This window comes from Nannizzia gypsea, genomic scaffold, assembly GCF_000150975.2.
Source record: "Nannizzia gypsea CBS 118893 supercont1.10 genomic scaffold, whole genome shotgun sequence".
Classification (NCBI taxonomy): Eukaryota; Fungi; Ascomycota; class Eurotiomycetes; order Onygenales; family Arthrodermataceae; genus Nannizzia; species Nannizzia gypsea.
In genome coordinates, this window is record NW_003345192.1 from 484,639 (window position 1) to 501,877 (window position 17,239).

Sequence of the window (17,239 nt, forward strand, 5' to 3'; positions counted from 1 at the left end):
GTCAACGCAAGAAGCGACGTCAACTTTACTTTTGCTTTCCAGGATAAAAAACATCAACTTATCGATCAACCTCATCGACAAGGGTATAAGGAGGGCAAAGCCAGATACGCTATTGCTGGAATGTTTATTGGCACCGGTGCACTGCTTACGGCCTTCACGATTGTTCGATTGACTGCTTCTCCTCTATTTACACTCGTTTCCTGCACAGCAATTGCGCATCACGATGGCACGACCCTCTAACGACCATATTGATTTCGACCTTATCGAAAACCAGAAAGAAAATATCCAGGCACTGCCCAGTGGAAGGTCGGCGAAGGCGCTGGCGGCGGTGTTTTCCCCTCGACCATTGAACCAGAGCACACAGTCATCGGAATTAGATGAAACGAGGACGCTGAACGATGCTGTGCGACGTGAATATGAGGCCGAGCTGGATTCTATTGCAGAATCAGACGATCCTCTCGACATATACGACCGATATGTGAAATGGACACTGGATGCATATCCTTCTGCTCAAGCAACTTCGCAGTCGGGGCTGCTCCCACTTCTAGAACGTGCAACGAATGCATTTCTAAGTTCGACACACTACAAGAATGACCCAAGATATTTACGGCTCTGGTTGCATTATATACAGCTTTTCTCAGATTCTCCAAGAGAGACGTTTGCCTTTTTAGCGAGACATGGGGTTGGTGCGCAGTTGGCGCTGTTTTATGAAGAATTTGCGTCATGGCTAGAGCGTGATGGAAGAATAGCACAAGCGGAAGAAGTGTATAAGATGGGCATCGAAAAGGAAGCCAGGCCGATCGAACGACTTTTTAGGAAATTTGGGGAATTCCAGAAACGAGCGGAACAAAGACCGAGCGACTCTGATGGCCCTTCATCTCCTGCTCTTCCCAAGCTACGGCCGGCCTTAGCAGCGAAATTTGACCCCTTTGCATCATCTGCGGCGAGTCAAGACCCTCAGGCTGCAACCCCGAGTAGTGGGCTTGGCGGCGGAGCCACGGCCAACAGAACCCGCAGCGGTAAGCCAAAGATGGCCATCTTCTCCGACGCAGACGGAGGAGCTGAAGCCGCCAAAGCGAGCTCTAGTCCAGGTACTGGAGGTTGGGACAGTATTGGGTCATTGAAGGATCGCAGGAAAGAGAATACCATTGAGCCAACTCCGTGGGCTGGACAGACTTTGAAGGCTGGGAAGAAGCCCACAGCCGTCCAGAAGATGACTGTGTTTAAAGACGAGGTAAGCCCAATGTCGAGTTTCCTTTCAACCCCTTTTGATATATGGTGTTTATATTTACGTTCATAGGACTAATTTCTGGCATAAACCTCCTTTTCGGTTATTTTTGTTTATAACTTCAGTCGTCAAACATACGCCATAGCTCAAAATCAATGCAAACCACCAATGTTTCGCGAAATAATAATGAAAGAGTCGACCCCCGAACTGGAAAAATTGAACGTGTTGTTGTTAACCTTGAAGCTATATACCCCGACCCCCATAACCCAGCGGTTGAGATGAGTCTTGATGAGCTCAGAGCAATCAGTCGTGGCTGGATGAGTAAAGACTGGTCAAAACAAAGGAAAAAGCCACTAAGGGAGATACCGCAAAATGAGATCACAAGCAAAGAACTGCAAATGAATGAGAATGGTCATAGCTCAGATAAGCATCTATCTATGGCTATGCAAGAGAAGCTCCAGATCCATGATGAGGCTGGTCGAGACCACAAACTAGTAAAAGGCAAGAAATTAAAGGTGAAAGAAATCAAAGGGGAGACACAAATAGGTAAGATGTTTACTGTGATAGCTTATATGCTATAAAAATTACTAATATCTGGTAATATAGTTAAAACTAATCTTGATTCGCCTACTGGACCAAGGATCAAAAAGAGAGGGTCTACTGAGCCTACAATGACATTTCACACTAAGGCAGCTACAGATGAAATATATGGTATCTTTAATCAACCATTAAAGTCTGAGCTTCAGCTTGCTAAAGACGTAGACAGTGTTTATGGCAGTGACTATGAAGATGATGACTATACTAGTGTGGGAGAAATCACTACTACTAGCGGTATCTCTGCGCCAGGCAGTGAATTTGGAGATGATGAAACCAATACATTTGAAGCAACTAGAGCTAGTATAGGAGCAGACAGACTAAGGGACCAAACAGAAGGGGATATCACCAGTGTCAGTGCATGGACTGAGTTCTCTCCTGAAGAGCACATACCAAGGGCCGGAACAAGAACACCCAGAGATGGAGAGGACGCTGAAAACTCTGACAGTCTGGGAACAATGCCTACTCCTCGGCGAGGAGATCGCATCGTTCACCAGGATGAAAATTTTGTCCTTGTACCACCAGAAGACTACAATCCCCCTAGGGGTCCTTACAGAGATGCTTTTGTGGCCGCTCAAAACCGACTCCCTTTTATGACACCAATTGTTGAGCACACTGAAACCTCCCTCGCCTCGACGATGTTCAAAAACAAGCACTATATGAGCTCAAAAACTCCATCCAAGGGCTCCAAACCTCTGTTCTCCGCAGCGACTCCAGCCATTCCGGAGATAGACGATCTGATTTTTGCAGGCCAGGACGACACAGAGTTTGACGTCCTTGGGGAAGAATCGCCCAGCAAGATGGCTGGCAGGGCCCGATCGCCTCGAAACCTGTTGAAACGAGGCGGCCTTATCGAGCCTCGTGTGATAATAGAGGACCCCCAATGCAACCCCATCGATGCTACCATACGGAACAAGATTCTTAATGGGCTTCAGCCTTCTTTGCGAGCCTACCCTGGCTATAATGATCACACAGCTCATATTGGTGGAAATGGGCCCGAAATCAAGAAGTACCTGAAAGCTTTGGCAAAACCATCCAAAGCAAACGGAGGCGAGAAACAGTTTGCCATACCACCGATCATCTGCCTTTCAGGGGCAGCAAGAAGCTATGCTGTGAAACGAGAACTTGGAGAAGGGGGTTTTGCTCCTGTCTATCTTGCTGAAAGTATTGACTCCCCCGATACTTTCTCAGATTCGGAGCAGGAGAACCTTCCAAACACTAAAAGCTCTCATTGGGCCGGCGGAAACGCTTCAGTTCTCAGGGACTTAGAACGAAAGTCTCTTGAAGCCCTCAAGGTTGAGTCAGACCCGGCATCCCCTTGGGAATACTATATGCTTTCAACCGCCAGAAACAGAATCGAGAACTCGTCCTACTACCGCCGGGCAAAGGATAGCATTGTTCAATGCTATGAAATGCACATGTTCAAGGATGAGTCAATCCTGGTGGAAGACTACTTAAACCAGGGCACTTTGCTCGACCTCATCAACATCAAAACAGAATCCGCCGGCCCAGTAACACCCTCAGACCAGGGACTGGAAGAAGTTGTGATTATGTTCTTTGCGGCAGAATTATTCCGTACGGTTGAGGCGCTCCACTCTTGTGGGATTCTTCATGGAGACCTTAAACCGGACAACTGCCTGGTTCGACTTCCAGAGCCAGCTTCTGCAGCCACAATCCCTACCCCTCGAAGTGGCTCCCTGCTGGGAGGCGACGAGGGTTTCCGCCCTGAGGACGGAAGTGCCGAGTACTCCCCGTCTGGGCTTTACGGGTGGAAGAACAGAGGGCTAACGCTGATAGACTTTGGTAGAGCGATTGACATGTGTGTTTTTAAACCAGAGGTTCAGTTTATTGCCGACTGGAAGGTGGGCCAGCACGAGTGTGTCGAGATGCGCGAGTGCCGGCCTTGGACGTATCAGGTCGACCTATACGGCCTGGCTGGAACAATCTACGTTATGCTGTTTGGGAAATACATGGAGGTGTCCCAAGTGACCGAAAGAACAAGCAATGGGCCAGGATCTCCCAGCCTTGGAAACGAGCGAGGCTTAGGGGCACACAAGACGTACAGAATCAAGGAGTCTCTGAAACGATACTGGGAGCGGGAGATCTGGTCAGAAGTGTTTGACTTGCTACTCAACCCTTTGAGCCCGAGATGGGTGGAGATCGAACAAAATGCTCGAGAGAAGGCGTCACCTGTCTCTGGAGATACCGACAAACAGCCTGCTTTTCCCGTTGTGAGCTCGATGAGGCTGGTGCGAGAGAAGATGGAGGCGTGGCTGGTTGCTAATGCAGGGCGCAAGGGACTACAGGGTCATCTTGATAACCTGGAGAAGTTGATTGCCCGCAAACGGGGGAAGAGAGATGCCTGATTCAGCTAATTACAGAGTACTTTTCCCCCAATTTTTTTTTTCTGGGTTGGTGTTTGGTGCGGATGCGGATGGCTTAATGACACTTATCATGGACAACGACGAATGCCTCTAGACGACTGATTATTGATAACTATACCCTGTGGATATTGCCTTTTTCTTTCCCACCCCTTTTCTCTGGCAACTCTGTGTTAATCTTGACTTTCTTATGTTATGGAGGGTTACTCAGGGGGTTTTGGCTTGATCACAACTGATTTACTTATCCAGATGCAATAACTAACTAATAATTCACTTCATGTTAATCCTTACCATTCGATTATTCGTATTCCAGTGCTGAGATATCTCTATTTCCATTGAGGCATCGAGTTTGCCGTGTTGGTATATTGCATCACGATATAACTGCCACAGGGTAATGAGTCAAGGGAATGACCTTGCGCGGCAAATAAAAGATAAAGCGGTAATAGAGAATATAAGGAGTGTTGCTCTTTGATGATTGAATGTCAATATCGAGTGTGTTAAATAAAAGGGGGCTATTCCTGTGGATTACTTTGTCCTCTCAAACAATAGAATCAAAAGACAGTGAATGCCTCTTTATCAATATGCGCAAGACAACAGCTATTGACGGCCATTATCTAGCGAGGACAGCTAGGCATTAAGCCGTTATGACTTCATTGGGCTTACGTATAAATAAATGACTTTTGAGGCCGCTTGGATATCTCGTTTGATTTGGGTATGCAGCCTGTGAAAAGCTCAAGCTCTCTTCGGTATTTAGTGGATGAACATCCCTTTCCTCAGTTCGGTATCGCATCTTGACACTGATACTGTGAGTATAACCGAGTCAAGGTCGTCTTGTGGATATGCATGTGCATGTGCATGTGCATGTTGATGTTGATATTGATATTGGTTGGATATCTGTAGCTCCAAGGACTGTTAACTAAAACAATGGCGACGGAAGACGGGATTCCTGTGTCCGTCACTGTCGACAGTGCTGAAGAAGAGCAGGTTCCTTCATCCAGTGAACCCGAATCGACATCCACGGCCGGTTCGTCAACAGAAGAGACATCGAGCCCGCCATCAGTTGATAGAGAAGAGCAGCGCGTGGACATGGGGGTCGCGGTGGACGAGATGGATGGCAACGTCAAGGAAGTTGACACGCAGGAGAAAGACAAACATGATGACCAGAAGGACACCGATGAAGATGAGGAAGATAGCGAGAAAGAGAATAAGCCGGTTGAGCCAGCCGAGCCAGCCGTCCTTCTGCCTCCACGGCCTGATAACCCGCAACAATGGACCTGGAGATGCCACAAGTGCCATACACACTATGCCCTCGCGGTGACGAACCGATGCCTTTCGGACGGGCACTACTTCTGTTACGGCCTTGCCCAGGGCAGCAAGCACTGGGGGCGCCGACAGAGACAGGTCAGAGGGGAGAGCAGCCTGGGGGCTTCATGCACGTCCTCCTTTGATTACAGCGGATGGGAGGCCATGGCTGCCTGGCAGAGACGAGTCAGGCAGCAAAGAGGTAGCAGCCCATCCCCAGGCTGTTGGCAGGGCTGCAAGTACCCAGGGGAATGCCGCCAAAGCACGCTCGATGGCATCCTAGACTCGCCTGCTGGAGAGGCAGACACCATACCACCGAATGTACGTCCCCAGTTTGCCCCGTACCTAAAAGATGCATTCCATGTGTACGAGATCTTTAGCCATCTTTTCCTCGCTTCACATTGAGGAAAAAAGGCCTGGAGGTATCATGTTTTAACTAATATGTATAATCAGCCCAGATTCTTGCCACCGGATGAAATCCCTTACAAGGCACCATCTCCAGCACTGGCAACGAAGCCCAGCTTGAAAAGGAATAAGAGAGCTGCCACAACGGAGCCAGCGAGTGGCCAGCTGAGGAAGAAAGCAAAGAAGACGAAGAAAGGCACCGTAACTCCCGCCTAGCGAGGAACTGGGCATCCATCCCGGTTGAGTTGATACGCATACGCATGGCTACGTATACCAACGCAGAATGGATATATATCAATGGATGAATATTTGCTCTGAAGAATGCTCCATGGTCCGCAGTATCGCCTCCATAATAACAATGCTACTGCTACACACCGCAATACAACTGCTGGTTAATATCCCTGTGGACCTTTTTCTGGTGATAATCTGGGACATCGTGTCTATCAACCAGACAAGGGACAGCCCTGATGATGTCTAGACCTTGAGTATAGAACTCTACCGGCAGAAGAAAGCAGGCAATGGGTATCTCGAGACCTCCTCTATGCGATCATGGTTTTTGGGCATGTCTTCCCGTCATAATCTCGAATATCAACATCCCCCTTAGCTATCGACAACCTGAGACATGGCAACATCACTGGACACTGCCCTGACATCCTCCTCTAGCGAATCGCAGCCTGTACACACCGAAAACGAATGGGATGGTCATCTTTTTCTCCTCGCTTGCTGGCCTTGCAACGTCGAGCTCGCTGAAATGTAACATGGACCGGTAACTAACCGCCAAGGGGCCCTATTTTCGGCTCTTTGCTTTTTTCTGCGCTGCTTTTCGTCCTCCACAAGTCATGGAGCAAAACGCCAGGAGTCACGGTAGCATTATACCACCTGCACAACGATAAGGGGGAGAAGAAGGAGAAGAATAAGCGGAAGATGAAGACGAACAGGCAGAAGAGAAGGAGATGGCGGGGATGCACAGGTTAGGGGGTGACGGAGTGGTATCGGGCATCAGACCCTGGATTGGCTGGCTGGTTCGTTCTGTTTACTATTTTATGATCAATGAAGACGGTTCTTCATTTTTTTACAGATGCACATTTACTGAAATATATCTATTAGGCTTGGTATTTCTCCAGCTGACCTATAGCTGTGTTTTTGATATATTTTGATATATTTGATACGGCCATGTCGGTTCTTTCGTCGTCGGACGACGATGAGCATTGCTCCCGAACAATTGAGAGCTTCCTCCAACCGCTAGCCATCACCGATGCCACGCTCTATGAGCTCTCCTACCGTCTGTCAAAGGTCTACCGTACCCTTGCATTGACGGGGGATGGACATTTCTTTCCTACTCCGGTCACTTGCCTGCCCAGCGGCAGAGAAACGGGCGTCTACCTCGCCGTTGATGTCGGAATGACCAACCTGAGAGTCGCTTTCATCGAGTTGCTAGGTTGCTCGTCTGCTGATTGTCACTCTCCCGGCGACCGAAGCGCCTCGCAGTCAGTGTCTGATCGAAGGGTACGAAGGACGATTGAGAAGGCCTGGCGGATTGAAGAACGTCTAAGGGAGGACAAGGAAGAAGCGCTTTTTAGCTGGATAGGGAGCTGTATAGCCGAAGTCGTTGCTGATGAGCTGACCGTCTATGATTCGGCCGATCAATCACTTCCTCGAGAGATAGAGACTGGCATCTCATTCAGTCTGCCTATACGGTAGGGTCCAACTAATAGCTACGCCGTATAAAACCTGGACTGACTGAAAGGCTGGTTACATGATACAGGCAGGAGTCGCTAGACGAAGCGACATTGATGCCAATTGGCAAGGGATTCACTATCAAATCGAACCTCAACCTTCGCAGAGCGGTGCTGGATGGCTACGAGCTCCATTGCTATCAACCGAATAGGGACCAGCCGCAGCCACAGCCCAAACGGCGCAAGACATACACGCTGCCGGCCCTCAACATCATAGCCATAGCCAACGACACTGTTGCGACTCTGGTCTCGCTTGCATACGCCGTAAAGTCCCTGCCAAACACCAGAGTGGCCATGGGCATTGTAGTTGGCACAGGCTGCAATGCCACCATCCCCATGAAGCTAAAGGATTTGCACCAGACGAAAGCCTGTCAGATACGCTCATACAACCCGAACGCAACGGAGGCTGTCATTAGCACCGAGTGGACGCTCCAGGGGACTGAAGGGCCCTTGAAGGAGCTGGGAATCAACACAGCATGGGATGATCAACTGAACGCCCGCTCGGTCAGGCCGGGATTCCAGCCATTTGAATACCTCACTGGCGGCAGATACATCGGGGAACTCATCCGTATTATTGTTCACGACTACTTTACGACCATCCTGCCCTATTCCTCCGCCGTTCTCCCTTGCGCTCTCACGAAACCCTACGCCCTCACGGTCGACTTTGTCTCTGATGTCATCGCTACCTCTCGATCGGATAGGGAACTAGCTGCCAGACTTACTCGAAAGCTCGCTTCGCCCATCAAGGACTTGTGGCTCTGGACTCCTGCATCTGCTCGCGTCGTGCGAGTTACTGCTGCGGCAGTTCAAACTCGCTCAGCCGCCCTGATTGCGGCAGCTTCGGTGGCCCTGCTCGCGTGTAACCACGAAATACGCCTTGAATGTCCGCAGAGATGCACCTCGCTGGGAAAGCTGCATTCTATCACTTCTCCGTACCAGAACCCCCTTCTACTGCCGACGTCGAGGTCATCTGCGAGCTGGCAGCGAGGCCCGGAGGAGCTGGTTGTGGCGTATACAGGCAGCATCATACAGCATTATCCCAACTTCAAGGTGCTGTGTCAGGGCTATATTGACCGGCTAGTTATCCGAGCTGGGCCTCAGGAGGGAGGAAAAAGCGTTCTCTTGCGAGAGGCGAGCGATGGATCGGTCATCGGAGCTGGTGTTTTGGCAGGAATGATAGCATCGGGGTGAGGCCTGCCAAATTGGCAGCCTCTCTCCGATCGAATTACTTTTTGAGATGCCGTCAGCCTACGACACACGGTATCAGGCTTGGACTTGTCGATATATTCACGTTCCTGAATCAATGAATATTCCTGGGCTCTATCATCTCAGCCTCCCTTACCCGGCCGCGCATATCTGACAATATTCGTACCGCTTGCGTAGGCAAACCATTCAGCTTTGACTCCTCGATCCATGACCGGATCGGATATCCTAAATTCCCGATTGGCCCGCCAGGTATTCCTGCTTCTCTCCAAAATGATACGCACTTCGCGGACGATACTGGAGAGCAAGCGAGTCATTTGCCCTGCCAAAACGGCCAGTATAAGATGTCGGGTATAAGATGTCGAATCGCCTACCCGTTTCTTCACTAACCCAGACATCTGTCGGTCAAAATATTTTTTTTCTTTGAAAGCATATCTTATTGACCTTTATGATCGTGGGGTGAGTTGATGGTTTCGCACCCATGCTGTTGCCGGCGGGGGACAATAGATGGGAGCCGCAAAGAGCATATACAGCGGATGACCGACACTCTTTCAGCGCCCTTGACGCGGATGCGCGGAAGACGCCCTCCTCTTCCTCTTCCTCTCCCTCTCTATCGGTAAAATGCGCATGGGATCGGGGATTGAATGACTCTAATCCGACAAGCTGAGAGCCCGTCTCCCCCTATGGCACGGCACGCTGGATACTAGGGCAGGGTTGGCCCTTGTCACATAGCTACCGGACGTGCATAACTCGGCCGTCGCGCTTTCTTAATGCTTATGTGCATACCTTCTTTCGGTAATCTGGTATCCTACCCTGCTCCCGCTTGCTTGAGGGGTGGGTGTGATATGGGGGTGGTGGCCGTTGTGTCCGCATCGGTACCCCTGGCTGCTTGCTGCCATTGTAGCTACATATCATCAGATATTTTTATCAGGAGGGAAGACTGGGCGCGGGGTGTGTCTGTGGTGATGGGTGATATATTACGATGCCGGCAAGGGTAATGCAAATCGGTACTATGCCAGGGTGGCCATCCAGTTGAAGCACCATCCTTTCAGCTCTCCTACCTGTTATATCCGTGCGGGCAGTTGGTACACCGAGTGCCGAGTATGCCAGCTGTCCACATCTGCGCCATGCTCGCATGATGCTCTCTTGGAGGGAGGGGAAGAACACCGGAGTATATCGACTCTCCTTTCCGGTTTGTGGTCAGGGCCATCCAGCTGTAGGTTCAGGGATACGCCGGATGTCCGTGGAATGGGATGCATTCCCCAGCCTGTCTGAGGATCGGGATTGGTGGATGAGCTGCACAAGCAATATGGTTCCCCGTTCGATCGCCCTTAATCGTGAGATAACGTATAATATCCGCGTATTATACACGTTGGGGCTGGCTGATCTACTGAAATATCTCCCATCAGGATGCCGCCACTCTGGTAACTAAACTGATCGGCATTTGGCCCAGTCTGTCATTCATGCAACTTATTTTACGGCCGGTACATACTTGTGAGCCGGGAACGGTCGACTGCTCACGGCCTGGTCGAGAGATTCTGTCCCTATCCGCTGTTGAGAAGATTCTTTTGGTTATTTGCAGATTTGGGGCAGAATATCTGAGAGAAAATACCACGATGGCTCCTTATTTAAGCTGTGTCGTTCTTTCGGCTGCAGCTTTACCACACCAGCATTTTACCTCGGATCCTCTACTCTACCTTAAAGAGGCCGAGCAGTTATGGTAGGGATACTCTGGGACGATCCTTGAACTATTTTTTCTCCCGGATGTTGGGCAGCGTTACCCAGAGAGTGGATTAGGGAGGTTGGGGGGATTCCCCCAGGAATGTATGTAGATACATCCCACACGGCCAAATTGCAGAATCTTTCAAACACGTCTACATGGTCTCACAGCCCAGAAAGTGCCAGAGAGCCAGAGGGACAGCTGACAGTCATCTCGTCATGGAGATACCCCATGCACTGGCATTGACATTGGAGCAGTGTCCATTTTTTCAGCTGCCCCAACCTCGAACTGCCTCCCCTCACCTCATAGGATGCTACTAGGTATACCCCCACGGCTCCCACTTCCCGCTGTGTTCCACTCCCCGCTGCGTTCCCGCCGCACTCCCGCCGCATAACTGAAAGGGGTCCGTGTCCATTTGTGCTGGCAGGATTGGGCATAAGGATAGGATTCCCGGTGCCGGCAGCTACCCAGCTGGGCAGAGAGACAAGTTCTATATCTTGCGACGGGCAGATGCACCTCGCTCGCAAGGTCGTTTTGCCCGTTGGACGTGGGGGTTCCCTAGGTCTCCATCTCCGTCACCGTCTTCGGATTATGGCGAATGTTAGGGAGGTCAGAGGGAAGACTGACATATACGGTCTGTTGGCACGCTTGATGCGCCTCGTGCATCTAATGCATATCCGTCGACATCATTGGGGGGGCTATTCTTTCCCATCTGTCCTATCCTATTCTGCCCGGGCCCTCCACCTCTTGCTTCCTCCTGGGTACGTGGGCGACAGCTTGCATCCAACGCTGAGAAGGTGCTTTGGCTTGCGTCCATGCTCCCAGATCTTGGCCCTTTGCAAGATAAAGCTTGGTATGCCTGAGGTACATCGTACCCTCCCTTAGTAGAGGGCTGCACTAGCTTCGGCCCGCAAGGGATACATGGAGATACTTGGGTACCTGGTATATCAACGTCCATGACATGTACCAGTCCTGCCATTCAATCGAGAAAACCGAACAATGAGCATCGTTCTATAATAACACATTTCTTTGGACGACATCCCAGACTTTACAAAAAAAAATATGAATCCGACAAAATTACCCGTTGAGGACGTCTGTGTCTCTCAAAAAAATAAACAATCCCACCCACCACACAAATGCAAAAAAGCCATAGAAATGCAATACATAGACAAACAAGTTTCTAACGGCCAGCCGTTTCCTCCCTCTCACACTCACTCGTTTTCTCCTGTTTTGTCCCGATTCAGCAAATATGCGTCAGCCTGGATACGAAGCATTCGACCAGAATGCCATTTCCGGTGACGGTGTACCGGCTATGGCCAACGTAAGAATATCTTAACATATCCTGAAAAGACTCATGGCCGCTGGAAAACGAGTGGCTTGTGGCTAGACAGAAGGTTAGCTATAAAAAGGACTCCAAGATATGACGAGCCAGATGATATATTTAGAGACTGCTGGTGCGCAAAGGGAAAAAAAAAGGCGTAGTGCTTACTCGAAGAGCCAAATGGAGTAGTCTTGTGCGCTACACTGCTTGCACTTGGTGTAGGAGTTGTCGCCTCTCGAGAGATGGCTACTATCCCGTCAAACCGGAATGCAAATGGGATGCCATCATGGTTTCTAGACCGAAAGGTTAGCTAGAAATAGAAACCAGCGCGAGAAATTAAAAATAGAACAGCAGTAGTCAAAGTTGACAAGCTAGTTAATATCAACCGTGGTATTGGTAGTTAACAGATAACCACCAACTAGATTGATTATCAAGGAGCACTCACTGCGCAAGGCCGATCATATTCATACGTGGCAGCAGCTCGAGGGAGTCGGAGGAAAGCCAGTCGCTGCCAAAGGTAATAGTGGCATCGATATACGGCTTGAATCCATCGACCGATCTGATAAATCCCTGGGGCGTATTCTAGTCATCGTCATCCCGCGTTAGCTGGATCCGGTTCTCCGGGGAAGGACGTCTAGTCCAGTCATTGAACCAACAGCTAGCTAGTAGCGCTGGATCGACGGGTGGCGGGGAGCACAGCCCTTGTGCGAGCCCACGCAAGGTCTGAGACTTGGATGTTTGATAGACGGGGGATTCGTAGGCTCATAGAGGCAATGTAACAGTGTCTCTGCCGCGGAAGATGGCGGACTGAGATGGAATAGAACATACCTCGCCGACGTGTATCTAGAGGCCATCGGTTAGCTGGCCGTTACGGCAGTCAAGCTGAGTTACGAGATGCAACCGAGAATGTAACCACATCAGAGAGGGCAAGAGTCATACAAGAAAAGGGGGCCACAAACCTTCATGTACAGCGCAGGTTGGAGGTAAGGGAAAGCCATCATGCAGTAGACATGGACTGCTCACTGACGGGTAATTAACTAGATGGCTGCCTGTATCGCTAACTACTCCGTAGTCATAGGCCGTCTAGATGCGATACCGGATTTGAACAGCCAACTGTGATCAGCCGTTGTCTTGGGGAGCTGCCTGTCTTCCCGTGTCCCAAGGAAATGGCTGAGTATTTATCCACATACTAACGCTCTCACTAGACAGCAGACAGCAGTAACTTACTACACATACAGCAGCCTGATGCTGTCATGGGGATAGCTCGTTAACTGGTGGGATTGCTGGTAGATAATATGTCCGAATGCCATCGTAGATATTTCCATGGCAGAGTGCAGCAGGGGACTACTTAGCTGTGTCAAATGGTTGCAATATAACTAATATATCATTACATACGAGGGATGCTGACGCCGGATGCCAGCCGTGAGGAACAACTTAACTAGTTACCCTTCAATCAATTTCATTTCTATCGAGAGTCAGAGTAACTAACAAGTTAACCAGCAGCATCACACAGCTTCTGAGACATCGGTAACTATCAATCTAATCCTAGCTCTGCTCGAGCTTTGCGGCTGGTTACATTGCCGCCTTCTCCTGAGGACACGGAGACGCAGCAGCCTCTGAGGCGAGCCGTCAATCCTCTGCTGCTTGGTAATGAGCAATATATCCAGCTCCTCAATAACTAGTTATGGACAAAGTGCATCCTTTAATTTTTCGGTCAAAAACAAGAGGAACGTTGTTTGAAATTTCTTAATTATATCTTCGCATGGCAGACATGGGTTGAATACGATGGACAAGAAAATCGTGGATTTGGCTGAACTGGCCCCCAAATGACCAAGAAAATGGAGGTACGGAGAACTTGCTACTGAACTAGTAGGAAGAAGCTGCTAAGTGATTTTAATTAATGGTCTCTCTTTCAGCTGTCGCTACACCCGATCCCTGGTGCTTACTCAAGAATCTATAAGATTGGCTATGCAGCGGCTCCTGAACTGCCTCTTCTAAGAGGAGCGGAGTCTCTTTGCTTTTCTGCCTGGTTCCAGGGCCGTGTTTCAGCCTTCTAGATCTTGCTCCGGGCAGAAATCTGATTGGTGGCATTGTTGGCGTAATATCCTTGCGGGAAGGGATATATCCTTGTGTCGAAGTCTTCGATAGTCTTCCTTTTCCTTATCTTGCTTTTTTCTTGCTGTCCATCGAAGAAACTAAGAGGTGAGGAGACTGGTCTAAAGAAGAAAGAAGAAATATTCCGTTGTTGGTAGCACAACCTTGAGGGCTAATTAGGGATTCATTTTCTCAAATAAAGATGAGATCCGTCTAGATATAGTGTGACGCAACAGATCGATCCTCGAACGGTGTAGCTCCTCTTGCTATATATATTGACAGTGTTATTGTTAACTGATCTTCGTCAACCCGCATGCACGCATACGCCCTCTCTGCTGATTAAGTGTAAGCTAAATTTTCTCCTCTCCGCGCAGAAGATGGCTCCTCCTTTAGCCTTTGAAGGATGGGAGGTGCCTGTACTTTCTTTTTCCTTGATTCTTTCCTTTGCATTGCTTTGATTTATACTTCAACTCGCTGGCACGAAGGAAACATGGCAACAGGGAACATTTTGGACCCACGTGGCGGAGTCAGACTCTCCTTCACTTCTGAAACCAGATGCACTGTCGATTTGATGTTGATTGATCGCATTTTGAATTGGGGCTTTCTCGCACGGTATACCTCGTGGCCGATGTTAGTCTTGGTGAGCAACTGGGTATATCCTGGGGCCGATGCGTACCTTGGCGGTAGCGGTCAGGTCGGGTTGGACACCATTTCCTGGGACATGCCATAGTTGATCAGACAGTAGCGGTATACAGAAGAAGTGCCATCCTTCCTAAACACGTTCGAATTGCAGTAAAAGTTAGGGTATTAATCACTCCTGTCCGTTGCATGGACTGGCCCAGAGAAGAACCCTATCCTCGTGCTGAGTAAGGCAAGCTTCGAGCTTCCACACTCAGAATAGAGCGGCCAAGCCAGGCACAGAAGGGATCTCGACCTGCAGTGTAACTATCTCTCCGTTCGAGCCTGGAGAGAACTAGCGCTGCTTCGTCTTCTGCTTTGCTCACTCGTTGTTGACATCACATGGCCGCTCGTGTTATAGCGGAAAGTTCCTTTTCTTTTCTTTTTCTCTCTCTCTTTTTTTGTCTTTTTTGCAAACATACAAACTAGAGTTTGATGTAAATAAGGTTAAGGTTGGGCGTGCTCCATGAGCCTTTTTGCAAAAATAATCCTTGTACTAGTGCAATAAGAGGGAAGGATCGGCGCGATTAAATCAACCCTTAACCTTTTTTTGACCAATGGAAAAATCGCTACTCTTTTGATGCTTGTTGTTCATGACATCATCGGAAGATCTACTTCAAAGCTGGATGAAGATGCTGGTGAAGAAATCCTTTGTCCTTTATATGTTCTCTGCTACTCGGGAAAAAGGTGGCTTCGCTTTTTTGCAGAAGGACACGGGAGTGAATAGCCATGTCGTATATCAATGGGCAAACGGGCCTGCATGAACATCTCTCGCGCCTCTAACTGAAGCTTTCGTAAGACACAACGTGGTTGTGCTACGCCACCCTTGCTCGGTCTATGATTAAAAGGAGCCCTTAAGTGAGCGTACAGACGGCGTTTGAGAAAAATGATAGGCTATGTAGGTGTATACCTTGTTTTGTATGATCTTCTTCGGATTTGTGCGGATAGAGATGCCCAACAGATAAACCTGTCGTTATCAGGGAATCTATGCACATAGGTACAACTGATTCCGAGACGGAAGAACAAAGGAAAAGAACCTTTCCAACATCAAGGCGAGCGAATGAAGACATGAAACATAACGTTGGACAGGTAGATCGTGTACGAAAAGATAAGTAGCGAATGGGCTATGGTGAAACCTTGTATAAACAGTCCCTCGGGGTTTCCAGCACTCCACGGTATCGAATAGTCCCCTCATCTAGCTTCTGTAACGCATTATTAACCCCTTCAGCCGTGAGGGGGAATTTCTGCACGATTGGTTTTACTCGGTGTCTGGCGGCAAAGTCCAACATTCGAATCATGACGCTTCTCGGCGCAACAAGGCTACCAAATACCCGTAGCCCGGAATCAATCAAGGCCGCAGAGGGCACAACAAGATTATCCTTCAAGCTCCCGGCTAGCAGATGGACCGTACCACGTGGAGCCATTAGTTCGAAAAAGGTAGACCAAACCACATTCTCCGTTGTGGTGACTATCAAATGGTCCAGCGGTCGGATATCCATAGCGTCGTCCTCACTTCCGTCGTCCATGCTATGCCTTTCCCGGTCATCAATACCGCTATCACTGTCCCGCCGTTTCCGCCGGGCAGAAATTATGCGTGGCAGATCTTCAAGGGGGATGAATTCTGTTGCACCCATGACAATAGCGTCAACCTGTTTTGCAACACTATGCGTAAAGACGACGGTTTCTAAGCCCAGCTTGGCTCCAAATATCACCGCCATGTGGCCAAGACCCCCTAAACCTATAATCCCAACCCTATCGTTAGGTCTGATGCCGCATTGCTCATAGATGCCAAATATGCTTGCACCGGCACACATCATGGGTGCGGCGTCGAGCGAGGCAAGCTTGTCGGGTATTGCATAAAGGGAGGATTCGGGCCATATAGCTGCATATCCCATGGACCCTTGATCAAGATTTGTAACACCATATACTTGGCGTGAAGAACAGAACTGGTCGTAGCCTTCGAGGCATTGTCGACATTTGTGACATGCTACGCGGTAACACGTTATGTTAGTGAAAGCTGACCTTGATCGTCAGGGTAATTTGCCCATTCCATTCTTTTCTAGCATGTTGATGTAATGTAGAATTGTGTATATTTAGAAACTCCGGGGGGGATCTCGGGGCCGAGTTCACTGAGAATCCTTCTGGCGTCGGGTAGTCAAGAAAAATGAGTGAAGAACTTACTGCCATGGACATAGCCCCAGCCGACTCGCTGCCCGCTAGTAAGCCCAATATCAAGCCGTTATCAGTAGGTTTCTTCCAGCTCTAACCAACGATGATAGGACTTACACCCCTAGGGTTCTCACACCCGGGCCTAGAGACTGGACAATACCTATGCCTTCATGTCCAAGTACACAGCCGGCCTTTCGATAGTGTTGATCCGTTCCACACAAGCCGGAGTGAGTGATTGAGACTAGGACTTCGTTGCTCATCAATGGCGCTCGTTTTGTCTGAGAGGCCACCACCCCAGCGTCCGTTCCTCTAAAGGTAGTGAACTCGTAGCCTTCTTCACGTTCCATTGTTTCTCTAGGTCGTACTGGCAAGTTTAGCAGGGCGCTGCGCATGTCACGGCTCCAAACT

General features: G+C 49.3%; 5 protein-coding genes across 5 annotated transcripts; 3 read left to right on the plus strand and 2 right to left on the minus strand.

Moving 5' to 3' along the window:
* Positions 1-223: 223 nt before the first annotated feature.
* On the plus strand, positions 224-4,188 carry MGYG_08785 (BUB protein kinase; the record flags this gene model as incomplete). Its single annotated transcript, XM_003169194.1, has 4 exons — positions 224-1,234; positions 1,354-1,774; positions 1,835-4,053; positions 4,129-4,188. The coding sequence occupies 4 exons, from the start codon at positions 224-226 to the stop codon at positions 4,186-4,188; spliced, it is 3,711 nt and encodes a 1,236-aa protein (XP_003169242.1).
* A 939-nt stretch (positions 4,189-5,127) lies between these two features.
* On the plus strand, positions 5,128-6,126 carry MGYG_08786 (hypothetical protein; the record flags this gene model as incomplete). The annotated part of the gene is made up of 2 exons (XM_003169195.1): positions 5,128-5,826; positions 5,959-6,126. The coding sequence occupies 2 exons, from the start codon at positions 5,128-5,130 to the stop codon at positions 6,124-6,126; spliced, it is 867 nt and encodes a 288-aa protein (XP_003169243.1).
* Positions 6,127-7,083: 957 nt separating this feature from the next.
* On the plus strand, positions 7,084-8,837 carry MGYG_08787 (hexokinase; the record flags this gene model as incomplete). The annotated part of the gene is made up of 2 exons (XM_003169196.1): positions 7,084-7,607; positions 7,676-8,837. The coding sequence occupies 2 exons, from the start codon at positions 7,084-7,086 to the stop codon at positions 8,835-8,837; spliced, it is 1,686 nt and encodes a 561-aa protein (XP_003169244.1).
* A 2,972-nt stretch (positions 8,838-11,809) lies between these two features.
* MGYG_08789 (hypothetical protein) lies at positions 11,810-12,888 on the minus strand (the record flags this gene model as incomplete). Its single annotated transcript, XM_003169197.1, has 5 exons — positions 11,810-11,952; positions 12,059-12,183; positions 12,336-12,472; positions 12,719-12,733; positions 12,850-12,888. 5 exons carry the CDS (start codon positions 12,886-12,888, stop codon positions 11,810-11,812), a joined length of 459 nt encoding a protein of 152 aa, XP_003169245.1.
* A 2,898-nt stretch (positions 12,889-15,786) lies between these two features.
* MGYG_08791 (NADP-dependent alcohol dehydrogenase) lies at positions 15,787-17,178 on the minus strand (the record flags this gene model as incomplete). The annotated part of the gene is made up of 3 exons (XM_003169198.1): positions 15,787-16,649; positions 16,844-16,878; positions 16,949-17,178. The coding sequence occupies 3 exons, from the start codon at positions 17,176-17,178 to the stop codon at positions 15,787-15,789; spliced, it is 1,128 nt and encodes a 375-aa protein (XP_003169246.1).
* Positions 17,179-17,239: the final 61 nt, after the last annotated feature.